At 39.9% G+C, this 19,762-nt stretch overlaps 1 protein-coding gene across 6 annotated transcripts in view; it reads right to left on the minus strand.

Moving 5' to 3' along the window:
- The window catches only part of NFIA (nuclear factor I/A), a 367,279-nt gene that overhangs the window by 95,480 nt on the left and 252,037 nt on the right, over window positions 1-19,762 (minus strand). For all 6 annotated transcript variants that reach the window (XM_008563311.1, XM_008563327.1, XM_008563335.1 and 3 more), the window contains 2 exons: window positions 12,023-12,140; window positions 5,605-5,732 (listed from right to left, as the gene is read on the minus strand). In XM_008563311.1, coding sequence (XP_008561533.1) covers window positions 5,605-5,732; window positions 12,023-12,140 — 246 coding nt within the window. The remainder of the gene's footprint in view (window positions 1-5,604; window positions 5,733-12,022; window positions 12,141-19,762) is intronic.

Below are 19,762 nucleotides of genomic sequence, written 5' to 3' on the forward strand. Positions count from 1 at the left end.
CTGACACCTGAGGAAATTCAGAGGTTTGCCTTTGGAAACAGGGTCTTGGTGGAGTCATCCTTCTATCTACTCTACTACACTGCATACAGTCAGCACTGAATATTCAATGACTTGGCTTGATTTGAATTATAATGATTAGATGACCAGCCATTCTTTATTCAGTAAGCACTTAAACTGGAGGAATATGAGAGAGAGAGAGAGATGAGAGAATTTTCTTTCTTCTAGTGAGCTATCTAGAATCACCCAGAGTATGTTCTTCTCTGATCTGTTTTGAAACAGGGTAGATTTCTATCCATTTAGCATCGTTTTAAAGACACTCCTACTTAACTTAGGGAGAAAGGTTGGGTAGCACAACATTTAAAGTTAAGGTGGCTTTCTCACCAGTATTGAGTGGTGAGAGCCACCTAAAAGAACAAAGGGGTAGCCTAAATCGGTACTTTTCAAAACCTAACGTGTATGAGCATCACTTGGCGATCTTGTTAAAATTCTTTCCATCTGGTGGGGCCTGAGATTCTATATTTCTAATAAGCTCCCAGGTGATGCCGTGTTGCAGGTCCTCAGACCACACTTCAAGTAGCAAGGGCCTAATGTGTTTCATATGAGTGCTCCCTACACTTGCATAACAGAGAGTTTGATAGGGAAATGTAAAAATTTTCAGACATAGGTAAATCACAGAGATTATCTAAACTACATAAAATGTTCTACAAAGGATTTACTATTGGGATTCATGAAATAGAACTCATAATGTAAAGAATTATCTTTCAAAAATTACATAAAAAATAAAGAATTATCTTTTTAAAAAAGGTTTGATTCACCTAAAGGAACACTCTTCAAGGTGAGGGATACTTGTAATAAAGTTTGATACTTGTCAGTGGGGTCTGTGGCTGAGCTCTACCAATCACTTTGCTTGCTACTTGCTAATAATTGCATTTGACTGAACCCCTGCAGATTGAAAATATAGTAAACACCAATTCTGAGGATTATTGGTAGGAAATTCTGCTTTCAAATTAATGAGAGCACCCAGAATTCTCTGCTTTATGGCCTCATTTATTGAATCAATTAATATTTATTAAGTACCTATTATGTGCTGGGCACTTATGGACGCTAGGGCTACAGCAGTAGAAAAGACAGACCGAGTCCCTCTGTTCATGGAATATATATTCTAGAGGGAGAAAACAGATAACAACAGTAGATAGAAGTATGAAAAAGGAAGGCAGGGTTATGAATGAGAGGGTGATGGAGGGAGAGTCAGCAGCTATTTTAGATCACTGAGGCCTCTCTGATAAAGTATTATTTGAACAAAGACCTGAATGCTGAGGATTATTTGATTTTATGGGTGAAAATGATAGACTCTGTCAACAGTTAATCTCTTTGTTATATATTGTAAACTATGATTATTTATTTATTTTGCAGCTGGCTGGTACAGGGGTCGGAACCCTTGACCCTGGTGGTGTAACACCACGCTCTAACCTGCTGAGCTAACTGGCCAGCCCTGAACTATGTACATTTAATAACCCATTTCTTCTCTGGTGTAGGTTGTGAGACAAGGGTTTGGGATAAAGAAAATGGGAGATTTTTGGGGGTCTTTCTTTTTTTTTTTTTCTTCTCTTTTTGTCGTTTTTACTGACCGGCAACGGGATCGCAACCCTCAGTGTCGCGCCCGCACCGCGCTCAGCCAGTGAGCAGGAACCGGTCTCCACATGGGATCCGAACCCTCGGCGGGAGCACCACTGTGCTCCCAAGTGGCGCACTCTCCAGTGCGCCACCGGGCCGGCCCTTGGGAGTCTTTCTGATAAGTTAAAAACACAATAATAAAAAACAATAAATAATTTAAGTATAAGTCTAGGACATGATTCCAGCACATTTTATGCAAACATAAACACTTATGGTAAAAGAGGTTATTGAGTATAAAAGATAAAACTTATACTCCAAAATCAGATTTGGTTTGAAATATGGATTCCAGATCCATAGATTTACTATCTGTGTGGGCTTGGGAAAGTCACTTCACCTTTTATGATTCTCAATTTTCATCTCTATAGAGGCAAGATCATTACATCTTGCATATTTTAAAGGAGGTTAATGAAAAAACACAAGGTTCACAGTAGACACTCAATTGTAACTAGAATTTTTACCATACATATAAAAACACCAAGCACAGTGTCTGACCCAATGCAGGTGCCTGCCTGCTGTTTCCTTCCTCTGTGTTTGCATTATCAGTTTCTCTGCAAGTTTTCATTTGTACAGATAAACAAGACTTGATGGTATGTGCATTTTTGCTTGATAGGATTTCATAGGACTCATTTCATCAGTGCATGATTAGCTTCAAAGCTTCAAATCTAACCCGGTTTTGAGATAAGTGGGTAACAAAACTAAGTGGAGAGAACAAACGCAGCACTGTAAGAGAAGTAAAAGTCAGCCTGAGGTTGTCCGATGTTTTTAAACTAACATCATCTTTAATCTACTATGCCCTTCTTCCCAGATAATAAGAGCTGTGCACTAAAAGTGCTGAGATAAACTAATGGGGAACAGGATACTACAAAAGACATTTGAAAGAGCCCATGCAATTTACTGCTTGTCTGGTTTGTTTTACTTTCCAAAGTCTTCCTGTTGCTCAAGGAAATTTGTCTCTTCTGGCAACCTTCAGGCCTCTTTTGGCCAGGGAGTCCTGAAAAAGCATTTGAGGGCAGGTAAACAGATGCACAGCTCTCCGAGTGAGGAGCAAGTACAGGCCCTGCTTCCTGTGTCACATCTGAGGCATAAACAAAGTATTCTTAGTACTTGTTTGAAAGAATTATCCCAAATGTAGTCAACCAAAAAGCTTCTGGTGCATTCAGATATACATAACTCCCAACATATTTCTGAAGGTAATTTACATGAGTGAACCACTAAAAGCCTCCTACTCAATTAACTGTACCCCTGGGGAAAAGCTATGCAGGCCCAGAGAAGTGTGGGAACAACATAAAGGTGTTCTCTGTGCCAAAAAGGGGATTGGGCTTGATGGAAAATCCCCAAAAAGGACCATCTGGCAGCATAAATTATCCATTTAAAATGGCTGGTGTGAGTTAATGACACTAAAGTCACCATGAACATGTGCAACATCCTTCAGTTGAGTTTTAATGTCCCCTCAGGCCCTGTTTCAATTATGACCTTCTATGTTGAATATAGCCAAATGTAAATTTATCCACTGTCCTCCCCCACAACCCACAAACATATACCATGAAAGTGCATTTTTCTATAAGGAAATGGGGATGGAGAATGGACAATCAGTCCAGGAATGCAATTGTGGGGGATTCTTTAAGAAGAGAGAGAGAGAGAGAGAGAGAGAGAGAGAGAGAATTTCCCCCTGAAAAGGATTCAACCATTAAACTTTAGTTATTTAATGACTGCAAAGGATATAAGTATTCACATGTTCAAATTTATGATCATTTGAATCATAAAGTACAGATAGGAATAGGAGTTACACAGAGTAAACGAGTCACTAGGTCAAAGTACGCTATATTCAACCAGCACCCACTGCCCTCAAATACACCCAGCAGACGGCTACATAAGGAACTAGGGAACAGTCTTATGGTGACGGAACTTCATGCACATCAACATAATAAAGCAGTTTCGATATGCATAAAAATGTATCAATATAATACTCAAGCACAAATGTACCAAACCTACATATTTGGTTCTGATTCTCACTGAAGCAGGTAAATTGGCTAGGACTCTAATGAAGCTTTTAAAAAGAGTTCAAAGAAGTTTTTTTTTCTTTTAATTTTTTAACAGCACATAAACGTTTCACTGGCATTATACTGAGGTCACGCTGACGCTGCGGTTAATGGCAATGAGAAGTCAGCGTTTTCTTTCTCATTTGGGCCTGGGTTTATTTCTGAGCCACTTTAGGCAAACTGACGTGAACAGAAGTGAGGAGTGAAGCTGACCTTTGCAGAAGAACCACTACATCCTGAGGGCCTTGCGAGTAATAATTAGAAAAAGAAGGCACCGGAGGATACGACGGCCATCCCTGCGCTTCCCACATCATAGCATAATGATCTGTGGATGCGTCCGTTTCCCACCCCTGACTGTGAATTTCTTGAAAGCAGGGGCTGTAGCCTTCCCATCCACGGCTGAGCTCCCAGAGCCTGGCACAGTGCCTCACACAAAGTTCCCAGTGAAGACTGCTGAATGGGTCAAGGGGAGGCAGAGGCAGAGGCAAGGCAAAGAGAAATTTTTACATTTTAGTAAAGAGAGCAAGATAAAAGACCAGCCATCCGGGCCTGAGGTTTTTTTGTTTTGTTTTTAATTGTGACGAGGCAGAGGCAAGGCAAAGAGAAATTTTTACATTTTAGTAAAGGGAGCAAGATAAAAGACCAGCCATCCGGGCCTGAGGTTTTTTTGTTTTGTTTTTAATTGTGACATGACAAAACTAACATGGGGGGGAGGGACACACTTCTGTGAATGTTAACACTTGTGTAGATTACTGTAACCATCACCACAATGAGGATACAAAACAGTTCCATCACCCCCAAAATCTCCCTTGTGCTGTTCTTTTATAGTTACACCCTCTGAGAATTATCTTTTGAAAAAATGTTAGGGAGGAGACAGGGGAGCTAAGATTTAAGGATGACGGGGTTAGTTCTGAGATTTTCTTGGTGCTTGTCTGTTCTTGCAGGGAATTGCTCTGAGGCAGGGGTGGGGAAGGATGGACAGAGAAAATTTTTTTCATACTTACTCTACGCTAGGTATTATTCTTAGAAGGGTTACATATGTTACCTTATTTAATCCTCAAGAACATTTAAACGGCTATTATTACTGCCAGATTATAAAAATGGGGACAGAAACTCAGAGAGGTCAGGTAATTTGCCCACAATCACACAGTCAGCAGGAGCTGGAGTCCAAGATTACACTCTCTCTGATTCCAAAGCCCACACTATCTTCTATACCCATACGACTTATACTGGGGAAGGTTTGGAATAGATTCCCTCTTACCCACGTGGAGGTTAGATATTGATAAAGGTTTCAAAAGCTTCTATCAGAATTATTCATATTATCTTCAAGACTCCAGAGCCGACTAGACAACCCCAGGAGGTTAGACTAGCAGTCATCCTTTGCTTAGTTTAGTACCGATGGGCATGAAGAGTTGTTCTATTTAAATAGAAAAACAGTCACAATGGTATCCAGCACTAGAAAAAAAAAAAAGCACAAAGTATTCTCATTTTATAAAAATCTGAGCATAAATGGTAACATAAGGAACCCCCTTCTCCTTTCTAGTGTTACCAATCCAGTTGAAAAAGTTGATAGATTCTTATCATGATTATTAAAACCTAATTTGAAAAACTAAGCCAAAAGCTAGCATAAAAACAAACCCAAAAGTCAATGGAATGCTGGATGGTAGTGTAGGTGACAATATGTCAGAGCAGAAAATCACACGCCACTCTGCCCAGTCTTTGGTTTCAGGTGAATCCCTGCTCTGCACTGCTACCCTTTTATAGCAAGTGTTCGTCTCGAAAAAGTCAACTACCTTGAGCTTCCCTTCTTCACATCCATGCATTGCCAGGGACCCCACGTGCAGTATAGACTTCCAGTGTCAGCCACACACCGTCCCCTCACCCTGCTTACCTGGCTCCACTTCATGCCATCCGCTTGACTGACTGCCACTGCCTGGGGAGCGCCCTTGGCCTGTATAAAATGGCTCTTCACCAGGACTGTCCATTTCATCCTCCACAGACTTGAGGCGCTTTGTGGAGCTGCAATAGCAAACGGGTGCATGTTTAAAAGCAATCCAAACCACCTTTCTCTTGGACACGGCATCTCTGGTTGAAAGCAAGCCAAGAGAGGAAGCAATTGGGCAACCTAGTGTAGTTTGAGGGCTCTTTTTAGGCTCTCATTCAGTTTGGTGAGTCACTGGATGTAGAACAGAGTCTTGGGTCTGTGTTGTTCCAAGTGTCTGGGTTTGATTTTTATTGTCACTCAAGTTGCTGTTTCTGCCACATCCTGTTCCTTTTCCTATGGGGAATTAGTGGCTGGTTCCTGCTCCTGTCTCCACCCAGAAGTGTCGGTAGTTTGCCCACATATTTCCAATCTCCACAGGCAGTGCTGGGGCCTGGCCATTGGCAATGTACCTAGACATCAACTCAATCCCTGCTGGCACCCCAGAAATGATAAAAAGCAGGGCTCATGATCCTTCAAAAAAGCCTTGGATTGCTTTTTTGGGGGGCCCACATTTTGCCATCTTCCACTTGGATTTTTTCATTCAAAAAATATTTAGTGCAAGATACAGTAGTCCAGGCACTACTCTAGACACTAGAGATAAGACAGTGAACAAAACAGATAAAACAGGAGGAAGGACTGGACTGCCCTGTAAGAGTGAGGGACATGAAAAAAAAGAGTGGCCCAGTGACTTTTACGCATTTCCCCTACATGGATATTACCAAAATGAAATTTCATTCCATAAGGGTAGGGATTTTTGTTTTTTGGAGAGGTATGGTAGAGAAACTTCCAAAGCGTATCTCATTTCTTCCAGATGAAGGACTGAATTTTTCTCCCAATTTGAGTCTTCAGGAGTGAAAAAGTAGAGAAATGTACCTGCTGCTATTCTGGTAGTACCTGTCTTAATTGAGATGCCACCAGCATACTACCAGAATGGGTGAACTTCACACCTAGTGGAAGTGCTTATTGGGAAATCTCTTTCTCATGGTTCAGAGTACAGAATATTTCGCATGTTTCCATTCATCAAACACTCACTGCATACATCTCATGTGCCAGGTGCTGTGCTAAGTGCCAGGATATAGAGGTGAGTCAGACACGACCCCTGCCTCCACGGATGGAGACAGAGAAGCAGCAAAATTGTGCAAAAGGGAAATACAGTATCATGATGGAACCACGTAGAGGTCACAGGATGGAGGAAGGACATGAGGATGCCTGGAGGTTGGGAAAGGCTTCCCAGAGATGCCTCCTGAGCTATCTCTTTAAGAGCGTCAAGGAGGCAGGGAAGAAAGAAGGAAAGGGCAGAACGAGGCTGCTATCAGCTGATGCACCATGCAGGCAGCCATTGTGGTTTTTAAAATATTGAAATACTTCTTTACCAATTGGCCGAGGCTGCTATCAGCTGATGCACCATGCAGGCAGCCATTGTGGTTTTTAAAATATTGAAATACTTCTTTACCAATTGGCAAAATGTCATTGTCTCTAGCCCCATACATTTCTTTCAAACTTGCCTTCCCTTCTTTGCCCCCAGGACACCCTTATGAACCCAAAACTAAAAGGTTAATGTCTGGCCCCGCAGGGGCATTCCAGAACCTCACCATCCAAGCCCCACGGCAGTGCAGCATATGCCCTAACTGGTATGCTCGTGTCACACAGGCAATCAGATACCTCGACCACTGCCCCCAGGTGCACATCAGGCAGAAGCAACATCATGAGTAAAGTGTGGTACATTCAGAGAGCTGCCAGCTGTGTAGGACGGCTGACTCTGAAGGAGTGGCGCAGCGGAAGAGCAGGGGGAGGTTAGGGAAGATACTGTAATCTGGATTTTATCCTCTCAGCAAGGGAGACTCCCAGGAATAGTCTCGACAGGGAGTGACGTCGGAGTTATATTTTAGAAAGGTTATTCTGCAGAGATGGATGTAGAAAGGCAAAGGGAAAAGAAGGGGATGGAGCCTAGGGGCAGGGAGACAGTTCAGAGGCTACTGCAGCCATCCCCAGGAAAAAATGTAGAGGATCCAATTTAAGTCAAAAAATTATAATTACTAATGTTGGCATTCCAGTATTCTCAGCCATTAAGTTCCATTCTCATTAAAGCCAAACCACAGGAAAGCAACGTAACTGTATCCCGCTAGTTTAGTACTCAAAGAAAATGCCTTTAATAGCTTACTTAATGTTCTTTGCTTGACTTTCCACAAAGTTCAATAAAAAATAGCCACTTGAAGAACTTTTCTATATTTTATGTAAAACTGCATCTAATGGAAATCCTTTAAAGGGGGTATACACAAAAAATTCCCACTAATACACAATCAGAAAAATATGGTCTCTTTAATTGAATTTCTTTTGTTTCCTTTTGTTAGAAAATGTGAATCATATGACCTATTGTTTCCCCTTCTTCCCTTGGCAACCAGGAAGCTCAGAGGTACATGTGAGGCATAACTCTTGGTTCAGGTTCCTGATATAACAATCTCTCCTATCTTTCCAAATGGCTTCTGGCCTCTCATTCTATATTTAGAATGTTGTGTTTTAAAATTGAAAGCCATTTGAAATCATCTTGGAAGTGGGAAGGATACAAAGTGGAAAAAAATAAATATTCCCCTGAAATACCCTGGCAGATAAAAGGCGAGCCCTGTATGTTCTGTTCTGACGGGGCTGAGAGATCTGTGGGGAAAATGACTATCTTTCTTTTCTTCTTCTTCTTTTTTTTTTTTTTTTACTTTCCAGTGCCTACCTAGTGTCTGGCTAAAAACAGATGCTCAAAACCTGCTGAATTGGGCTGCTGACTTAGAAACAACCATGAGTACACAAGGATTCATCCAAGTATCAGGATTCAATGAAATCCAACCCAAAAGGCCAACCCCATTGTCCATAATTTTCCCATTATTTATATTTTTCTGATTGTTTAAAGCTTTCGATCTCCTTGGATCCTCTAATAAAATGCAAACACCCCATGCAGGTATTAAACCCTAAAAGTGAAAGATTCTGTAGTTATTAGCTGATGCCTTAGTTTGGAAGCAAGGACGTGCAAGAGTTGACACAAGATAAAACATTGGAGGGTGGAGGTGCAAGATGGAAGAGAGAAGAAATCGGGAGTGAAGAAAGTTAGCAATGCCAGGAAGGACAGGTGGAGCACTTTCAAGGCAAAGTTTACTGACTTCACAAACTGGACACTTGGTTTATCTTGATGAAGTTTTTTGGAGTATAAGATGCACTTTATCCCAATTTTTAACTTGGAGATGTTTACCCTGAAGGGATATAGAACCTACAGTTAACACCAATCAATCACTTTTATTTTTTTACTTCTGGAAATGGATCATTCATTGGTTTTGGTTTCTTACTCTTGACTTTTTAACACACTGATTCTATTCTCCTAGAAACATTTGAGGAAAGGAGGAAAGCACCAGAAAGATCTATACATAAAGGGAGGATAAATATTCTCCTAAGGAGTAATATGCCATCTCATAGGTGGAATTTGTTCTTGTGTTCCTAACAATTCTACCTAAGAATTGGGGTAATAATTATTATTCCAAACATTTGCTTAATTCCTACTATGTATAAGTCCTAGAAGCCTTAGTGTCCATAAGACTGCAAAAAGCCTCTTTATAGAGTGTTTGTAGTATCCTGAACTGAATATTTCCATTTACTTTGCCGTCTCTACTACTAGACTGCTAAGGCTTCTCTTATTTGACTGTATACCCACAAGGCTGAGGACAATATCTCTGGTACTTACTAATGTTCATTGCTGAATTGGAAGAGTCAGAAACTGTCATTCAAGGGACTTATAGTCCAGAATGGAGGCAGCACATGCAAGGGTACTTCAAAAAGTTTGTGGAAAAACAGAAGTAAAAGATAATACAAATCCTTCCTGAATTTTCTGAAGTACCCTCATATACATACCTGAGAGATGGTAACAATAATTCAAGACAGCAAATGCCAAGTGTGGGGAAAAGTAGATAAGATACCCCTTTTGGGGGCCTCATATTCTATTGTTCCTTACTCAGAAGAGTCAGCCTTTTCTGAAGTACCCTCATATACATACCTGAGAGATGGTAACAATAATTCAAGACAGCAAATGCCAAGTGTGGGGAAAACTAGATAAGATACCCCTTTTGGGGGCCTCATATTCTATTGTTCCTTACTCAGAAGAGTCAGCCCCATTCTGAAGAGAATTCAGAGTGTAGAAAGCAGTTTTTAAAGTTTCAACAGACCCAAGTTTTAATGTAGACTCTGCCATTTATCAGGGCCATGACTTTGGGCAAGTTACTTAACTTCTCTGAGATTTGTGTTGCTCCACTGTTTAAATGTCAACACTATGTATCCTATAAAACTATTGTGAAGATTAAATTAGATTAAGTATGTAAATCACCCATGTAATCAGGTATGTAAACCACAGAGTAGGTGACCAATTAATATTGGCACAGCATGAACAAATACTGACTGATGAAGTTTTCTATATGTAAATCTGGAGTATTATTCTGGGCACATTTTCTGACCTGTACACAGATAATTCTAATGAATCTATGTATTTAAAGAATTTTTTAAAAAAATAAATCATCCTAGGAAGAGCCTAATGAGAATAAAACAAACATATTACTGAGTTATTCACTACTGATGCTGTTCATAATTAGCTCCTTATCCGGGTTAGTTATTTGCAGAATACGAGAATGACACTAGCCTTTTAAATGACATTAATAACCAGTTTTCCACTCAGAGTCACAACAAAAGATAATAAAACATAGCTGGAGAAGAGCATGGAAGGATAAGAAGGTAAGGAACACTGTTCAGGATGTACATGGTACATGTGCAGCACACATATGAGAAACAAACAGCCCATAAACTTTTAAATTAATCACTGCCCAAAGTATTTGCAAAGCTTTTTCATGTTGACTGAGTGCAGTTACACACAATGTCTCTTTCATCAGCAAACATTCGAAATCCTCAAAATGTATTAACACCCAAATGTATTCACAATCTCTTTCTTCTGTTATAAACGTACTTCGGATTTGACACTTTTTTCCTCCTGAAGAGCTGGTACTACAGTGAACTAAGGGGAACATTTAAACAACATGAAAGATGATGGTAGGATCTGGTGATTATATTTAGGGAATAACTATTTCTTTCACTGTCTTCAAGGTATTAGTAATGACTAAATTGATTTTTTTTAAAAGTAGTGACGTTTGAAATGTACAAAGGCAAGGTAAGAATGAGTGTCTACCAAGGAAAACTGCTATAATCTGGCCATTGTTTTGAATCATAAAACTCCAGTACTTGCTTTAGGAGGAATATACCTTTGTCAAACATTCTCCTGCAAAATACACAAACACTAAAGACCGTTCTGCACCATTCTTTTCTTTGTTGTCACAGTCCAGTGCTAAAGCCAATTTGTAAAAGAATACTGTGGTTTTAATGCGTAATCCCTTTCCCTCTGGTACAGGTTATCTAGAGACAACAGGATCTTGCAAAATGCTTCATTTTGATTTTGGCTTTGTGACCTTAAGAGGATCAAGAACCCTAGAATCGTCATGGGTTGTGCTTTTCCAGCTTTACTTTTAAGGTCTCCTGATGCAATGGGGTCTATGGTCTGGCCCCACCCTCCTACCTGACACATTCACTTGTATAACCTCACACCAGGATATTGAATAGATGTCGCCTTTTAGGGCAACTCCAAAAGACTGGGTTTTGAGACCTTTGGGGGCTCAGTAGGGAAAGAGCTGGGAATGACCTGTAATGTCTGCCCTGGGCACAGGGGCTGGGACTGTGTCCTGCCAAACAAGCCACAGCACATGCCCTTTTCTGTGGTCAAGACCTGTACTTAGTTTCCTTAGAACATGCTATGTTCACCATCTGTCCTCCCTCATGCATTCACTGTGTTCTCACCCCACCCAGAACAGAATTCCATTCCTTTTTCTTTCTGTCTTGCCATTTAGAATTGAGCACAAGTCAATCTTTTTGGATAAAGTTTCTTTAACTATTTTTAGCCTATGCCACACAATTTAGATCACTTTTTTATTGTTGCATACACACACACACACACACACGCACATGGGTAATTCAAAAAGTTGGTGGAAAAATAAAATTAATAGATAATATGAATCTCTATGAATTTTGTGAAGACTCCTCGTGTGTGTAAGTGTGTGTGTATATAAATATATACACATTTCTGCAACATGTACATTTGCTTTATCTCCCCAATGAGACTGAAAGTCTGTTGGGGGCTGAACCCATTTGTCTTGTATCTTTTAATACTACAGGCACATTGCTAAATGCCTAGCAGGCACAGAGTTAAAATCAAGAGTTAAAGCATAGCCTCTTTAAGAGCTGCCAATCAAATTACCTTGTAGAGGATGTGCTGGGTAACGACCTCCTCATTGCTCCTGGACTCATGCTGTAGTATGAAGAACTTTCCAAATCTGAGAGAGAAAAATTTGGGCCAGTTCCTGCAGCGATTGGTGCTAGAATTTAAAAAAGGAAAGAAAGAAAGAAACAGTTAAGCTCAGTGAATAAAAGATCAATGAGAGCGTATTTCAGTGTTGCATTTAGTGCATTTTCTTTTTGCATTTATATGGTAAGCTTATCCAAAATAATAGGTTAATCAACTCTGACTTCAAAGGAATGTTGACATAAAAATAGTCTATACCAAAGAGGCATATTTTTTCTAATGTACCTTTCATCTTTTTTCTTGTTGTAATGGTAAATTGTCACCGAGTTTGTAATACTCCTGGATACTTTTAACAAAAATACCTTTCCATGTTTTAGTCTTAAACTTTTCTTGAGTGACCAGCCAAAAACACTCCTCAGGCTTTTCTAATTTTGTCTGATCCTGATAACTTCTATTTCATCTGTATTTTAGAATTCTGTTCTGAACTTTGGTAGAAGTGAACACATCTTTCTACGCCACCCATTCCCAATTTCTTGCAATGTGAAATGTGTCATTTCTTCTTATTCTGAATCACCTCAGCAACTTGCACACATATTTACGTTAACATTTGTCCCACCTTGTAATTTATGGCAGGGTCCTCAAATTATGGCCCCGAGCCATAGTGTTTGTAAATAAAGTTTTACTAGAACACAGGAATACCCATTCAATTTACATAATGCCTATGGGTGCTGCCACACCACAACATCACAGACTAGGAGCTGCAACAGAGACCACATGGCCCACAAAGCCAAAAATATTTATCATCTGGCCCTTTATAGAAAATTTGCCCACTTCTGATTTAATTTTCATTATATATGATTTTCAGAACTGTCTCTGGTGTGAGATGTGATTCCTTGTATTTTTTATGTCCTTGAGCTTCTAGATGCTTTGTTTAGAATAGACTAAGAATTTTTGAATAAAAAGATAATATATACGAATTTTCTAAAGCAACTCTGTGTAAAATTAGTGGTGAGAACATATTAATGAAAATAATCTCTCTTTTGAAAGATTATGCAGAAGCAGGAACAGTAGATGCATATACTACTGTACTGAGGCACTGGTCTGAAAGTTAAGCCCATATAAGTGCATATATAAACAAATTAAATACAGGTTAATATTTATATGAAGAAAGGATAATTCGGAACATTGTAAGCCAGGGACTTTCATTCACTCAAGAAATGATTACTGAGAGCCTCCTATGCCAATCTGTGCTGGGGGAGGAAGGCACCTGGATGAAAGACACAGTCCCTATCTTTAAGCAGCTCTGGAGGAGAAGCCTGACAGATTAATTTAAAGACAGTCTGAGAAGTTCGGTGATACTTATTCCTCAATTGACATGGCTGCATAGAGGTGGGTATCTAACCAAGCTTGGGGATAAGAGGTTCAAGAAAGTAAAGGGGTCCTAGAAAATGTGATCCCTGGGAAGAATGTTAAAAAGACAATTATTAATTATGCAACTGTGAGAAATGGAAGGTTTCTAGGTAGAGGAAACAGCATAAAAGTAAGAGAACATAAAATATTTACTGGGTTTCTAATAGCTTGGTTTGATATAGTGTACAATACACGGGTAAAAGAGGGAATAGTTAAGGTCAGGTCATGAAGAATCTGATAGGTTTCTTTAAGGAACTTCAATTTGAATCCTGCAGATTCCCAAATTTATAAGATATGAAAGCACATATGATACTCCACTATATTGGGAATTGGTGGGGTTATATTGCCAGCATCTAATATAATCCCTGACACCGGGAGGCAATCAGTAAGCACTGGCTGAATGGAACTGGTTGTTATACTGAGTTTTATTCACTAATTAAAGGAGAACCAGCAAGGTATGTAATGTCATCATCAAATCTGCATCTCTGACCCCGAAAGATCACTCTGTCATAAGTGTAGGCATGGGGGGCTAGAAGAGGCAGGAGGCTGAAGAATATAATCAGTGAGAGAGAGTCAGAGAGGCCACTGGGGTCATTTAAACAGGGTAAGATGGGGACGGGGTCTAAACTCAAAGTATGGAAAGGAGAGTCTGATGCAAGATACTCTGGAGCTAGAATCAAGAAAGTGTGTTGACTGCTTGACTGTGGTAATAATGAAAAAGGAGGAGTATGGGACGATTCCCAGGATTACTGCTTGGGAAACGGGGTCAATTGTGTTGTAATGGAACCACGGAATCAAGAGAAGGTACGAGGGAATACAACAATTTCTAATAATAAACACTTAGTTGTTTAATAGTGATAAACAACCTTAATCATAGTTGTCATTATATAAAAACAATCACTGCTAAGAAGTGGAAAACTCAGAAATTCACATGTATTTTTCAAACTTTAAACACATCTCTCAATGGCAGGCACTAATGGAGAAGGAATCTTTAGTTCAAAAACAAATGGTTAGGATGACAATCAGTGTAAACGGAACTCTAATTAATAATTTTGCTAGTTATTCCCTAATTTGCTTTTTATGTCAAATTTATTTGCATAATTTCCCCTTTTATTTCAGGATATTTTATGCATGAAATAGGCCACGGAGGAGAGTGGTGGGGAAGATTACTCAAATACGGCCCAGATTGCTCCTCATCACTCTTAGTGGCCTGACATGTAATAGGTACTTATTAATGCTTTGTGCCTTCCTGGAGCTTAGAGATTCACACCTCTCATTAACTAAAGAAGAGCGATAAGGCTGATCGGTGTCAAAGGTCTGGATTTAGGTTTTCTTCACAAATTTCAGAATGGAGTTGAGGGCTCAGCTGGATGGAGAAGCCACTTATTCTTAAGCATGAAGGAAACTGTATTTTGGAATTCTGTTTTGAACTTTGGTGAGAGAGAATTCTTCTTTCTAGGCCACCCATTTCCTATCTCTTGCAATGTGAAATTCATCTCAAAACGATCCTCACTATCTGGCTCTCAGAAGGACAGAAAGCAGGATGTGAATGAGACAGACTGGATCTGCACTGGGAGGGGAAGCCTGAGGCCTTCTACCTAGTGGTACACATCCAGCAGCACTGAAACTGAACACACTTTACACACTACGTTAGCTATCCTAGAAAAATGTCTTTTGCCTCGATTATCTTTTTAAAATGTCAAGGGAGCCAGAACAGATGAAGGAAGAAAACTGTGTGTGTAAATACGGCATGCCCACCTCTCAGACAGGTTCAAAATATGATTAAGCCCACATAACTGCTCCTTAACTTGCCCCTACATTTACTTCCCTTGAGCCACTTATCACCCTGTAATTGTAATGCGGCAAAAGGCACCAGGCAGCTTGGCATCATGGTGATACTTCCCAAAGTGTCCATTGGACTTCTGGTGAGTAACTCTAGAGCCTGGCACACCGGTTTATATGTGCCTTGAATTTTAAAACATCACTAAGTTTCTGAAATGAAAATGGGTTTCACAACAAGGGTTAAATAATCCTAACAATGCACAGACCCAAACTCTGTCTTCTTTGAGAGTTCCATTAAGGAAACATCCTGCTGCTACTGTCTGTGTATACATATCACAGGGAGGGTCAGCTTATTGGAATAGATTCTGACTCGGTGACACCGTTATGGCCTTTCACCTAAGGGTAGTAGGGGTCCCTGTCAAAGTTGTCCCTGCAATGGATTGAGTATTATCAGTGCCTCTAATCTGGAGAACAGGAAGAGCCTTTGACAGGTAACAACGAAAGAGGTAGGGCTTTAGGCAGGCTTTTCCAAGTACCTATGAAGCCATGTTTTAATAGCACTTTATTTACTGTGTCTAATTTAGTCCTCAAAAAAAACCTTCCTGGGGAAGTACATTTCCAACATGAAGAGAACTAAGATGTGGAATGAGATAAAATAACTTGCCCTCAGTTACAGAAAGGCAAAAAAGAGAGAGCCAGGGTTAAAATTTAAGGATGTCTGACCCTGAAACCTGTGCTTTTCCTTCCGTATCACAATGACTCTCATACAGAGTATTGGCTTTAAACTTGAGATAATAAAAAGGCATTATAGTGTCTATGCCCCCAGAAGACTTACAACCTATGTGGAATATTAAAATAATACCTGAATATCTAAAACAATGCCAAATTAAGTCGCACTGGAGAAATGCAAAGAACGTGTTAGTAAGGTTCAAAGGAGTAATAGATCCCATTGGCTTGTGAGATCAGAAAAGGTTTGATTCCAGGAAGAGCTGGCACTTAAGCTGAGGCCTCAAGGATGGTTCAGACTTAAAAAGGGAGAGAAGGAGACAGGTGAGGCTTTCTAGGCAAATGACAAAGCACGTGACAAGTTTGGAGGTAGGAGGTAAAGTGAATGACCTGTGGGATCCATGACAGTTTCTGAGTAGGGAAGTGGTAAGATAATTGTCGAATCTGAGGAACATTCACATGGCAACAGTATACAGAAGGTGCAAAAGGGGGCTCAGGTTCTGGAGGTGGGAAATCAGTTGGAAGGTTGATGCAGGAGTCCTGGGCAAGAAGGAACAGAGGCCTAAACTATGCTGTCAAGAAGAAAATAGAATTTTTAAAATGGATAGCTGACACCTCCTCCAGGACAGTAAACAGGTCTAAAAGACCTGTTCCCAATTGTGCACTATGAAAGGGCATAAATAAATACAGGATCATATTCTTCTAACAAATATAAAATACCAGTAAGATGTATATAACACAGTGCACTTCTTTGCTAACATAACTAAAAAGCTACATTCATTTTGCAAATTAGGGAACTAAAAAAAGTTGTCAGGGGTTAAATGACTTGTCCAGTGTCACTTAAGTTCTGGCCTGCCCAGGATATCACATTGGGCTTCTGAGGCTAAAGACTAACTTTTTGCCTATTGGTGTGTTGCAGAGATTAAATAGCCATTGCCAATCAAATGTGGAGATGTTAAGGACCAACCACAGCACTTCCTTTCTCTGCCATATATTGTGAAATATGATTTCACTGCATTTGTACTTAACTCTAGGCTTTATTATTTTTTCATTGTCTCATTTTCTCCCCAATTAGATTGAGTTGCATTTTGAAGTCTATAATGATAGACATCATGCAGCACAAAAAAAGTGCTAACCCGGGACTGGGAGAGATGAGAGTCCCAGCCCTGCCAGTAACCACCAGTGTAACTTAGTTAGGTCATTAAATTTCCATGGGCCTCATCATTCTAATAACAATTATGACAAAAATGAAAAGCCACTATCACCACCAACACCCACCATTGCTACCACCATCATCATCATCACAATTCATAAAGCATCATTTATGGGCTAGATGGTGGACTAAGAGCTTCAAGCACATCATCCTGCTTAACCCCTACAACACTATCAGGGAGCAACTGAGGCACAAAGAAGTTAAATAACTCTCCCAGGTCAGGAAGGCAGTGGTTATACCACATGACTGTTAATCCTACAGATCCTAGAGCTCCTATTGTGTTCCTAAACAGCTCACCACAGTTTTGGGTACATAGCTGATGATCAATAAATATGCTTTGAATTAGGGAGAGTAAATAATTACCTTTCCTGTTTCCCACCTCCCCCCCAAACTTTAAACAATGCAAAATGAAACTTAGAATTCTATAGATACACATAAGTAGTGAGGATGGGCTCCTCAACTGTCTTAAGCAGTATTGCAATTACTCTAACCTGAAGTATCTTATTCCACCAGGGAGTTTGTCTCAAAAGGTTAACTTGTGGAAACTGTCTCTTTGGATGTTAGAAATCTCTAAGTCATTTGTCCTCCAGCTCCCTCTTTCCTGTCATGAGTAGAATATAGTCTTTGTGTCATTTCTTAATAAATGGTTTGCTATTAAGGAATCATTATAGTAATGTGGGCTATTGGAAGAAAGGGGTTACTTTAGAAGCCAACCCTCTTAATGACCTGCTCCTCTGCACGCATTAGTAGTTGGATACAGTTGTGGTTATTGAGCTTCTGCCATCTACCAGAGACAATCTGCTCAGGCTTGCATTGTTGGAAAAAGAGGATGATGGAAAAAGATTCTATCCAAATTTTCAAGCTACTCTGCCTGGAAGATGATGGTGCACTGAGTTTACAATTTGTTCACAGGAATCAGCAGGGAACGTTAACTAAATGACTAGTGTGTCCAGCCTATTGTTAATGGCACATATCCTCTGAAAGGCTGCATTCAATGGAATTCAACAAACATTTATGGAGCACTTTCAGTGTGCCAGATATTGCTCCAGATTCTTAAGATACATCAGTGGACAAGATATATATATATATATAAAAACCCCTGCCCTCATGAGACTTACATTTTAGAGATTAACCATCATAGCTGTCCCTTCCTCAAATCTGCATGGTCACTGAAGAATATAGAATAATGGCAATAAGTACCCACTAAAAAAGACTATCGAGGTTTAACATTCAATTTCCAACTTATAAAATAACTATGAAAAAATTGAGCTATATTTTTTTCAGATTACATGATCTAAAACATTCACTGAGATTTGGGGTACTTGTACTTTAAGACTGGGAGTCAGGAGGAGGCAGGGAGTCCAACGACAGCACACAGTTCTGTGGGCCCAGCACAATTTAGTGTTGTTTTGCATTCTAGTGGCACAGATCTTGCAGGAAAGTCCATGTCACTGGCACAAAAGGAGTGAACATGGGAAAATACTTGTTCTTTCTATCAAAGGCACCGTTGTAGAACATACAATGCTATGAAAACTCAAGCAAATCTGGAATCATCGTTAAAGGGAATTAACTTGGAAGGTAATTTATGGCAAGAAAATTCAACTCTTTTGTTATCTTCCTTTTACCGTAATATGCTTCCTGAACACTGACTATGAGAGAGGGCTTTTAGAAAGAAAAAAAAAATAAGTATAGTAAAATTAACTCATTTTATCAATTTGTGCTCTCTGCTAGAGTTTCCTGACTGTGGCTATGAGGGGCTGTAAAACTGATGAATTTGCATGGAAAAAGAAACCAGTGTAAGTAATTTGTGTAAGAGGTAACACGGACATAGACTGCTATAATTCAGACACCCTGCAGATAGCAGACTGCTGCAGTGTGAGCAGTTATGGGTTAGAAAAATGACCATACTGCAGTCAGTCTGACTTGAATGGAAATCAATCATAAAGGTACTTTCTCTGCAGCTTCTACACCACAGTCTTCAGTAACTCCTTTGCCAAGCAGATTTCTGGTCTGTAAACCTTGTGCTGATCTACTTTTTCTACGCTTCCTTTCTAAGATGTCTGTCCAAATGCAGCCTTGGAGCATGGTTTTCCAAACAGGAACATAAAAGAAAGGCACTAAACTAAAACGAGGATTTCCCTCTATGTGAAAATGAACTTGCCTGCTATTAAAAGAATTAAGCAATGCTTTTTATGAAATGTAGGACTGGGAGCCAAAAGCCAGTAGAATGCTTTTAACCCCACAAAAGGCATCTGCTAACACAGAGCACTATTTTCACAAATCCACGTCTTCTGGACACAAGTTTAAGAATATGTGTGTTTACGGTGGCAAAAGGGGTACAGAGAGGTGAACAGAGAAATTTTTATTTCTCAAAAAATCCTTCCATTTTATTAAGATAGGAACAGTTCACTGATATCCTCTTCTGCCCACTCTGAATAAGGAAGTTGGTTTATCTTTTTTTTTTTGTCTTTTTGTCTTTTTTCGTGACCGGCAACGGATCGCAACCCTCAGTGTCGCACCCGTACCGGACCGGGACCGGCAACGGGATTGCAACCCTCAGTGTC

The sequence above is a fragment of the Galeopterus variegatus genome, unplaced genomic scaffold, assembly GCF_000696425.1.
Source record: "Galeopterus variegatus unplaced genomic scaffold, G_variegatus-3.0.2 Scaffold173, whole genome shotgun sequence".
NCBI lineage: Eukaryota > Metazoa > Chordata > Mammalia > Dermoptera > Cynocephalidae > Galeopterus > Galeopterus variegatus.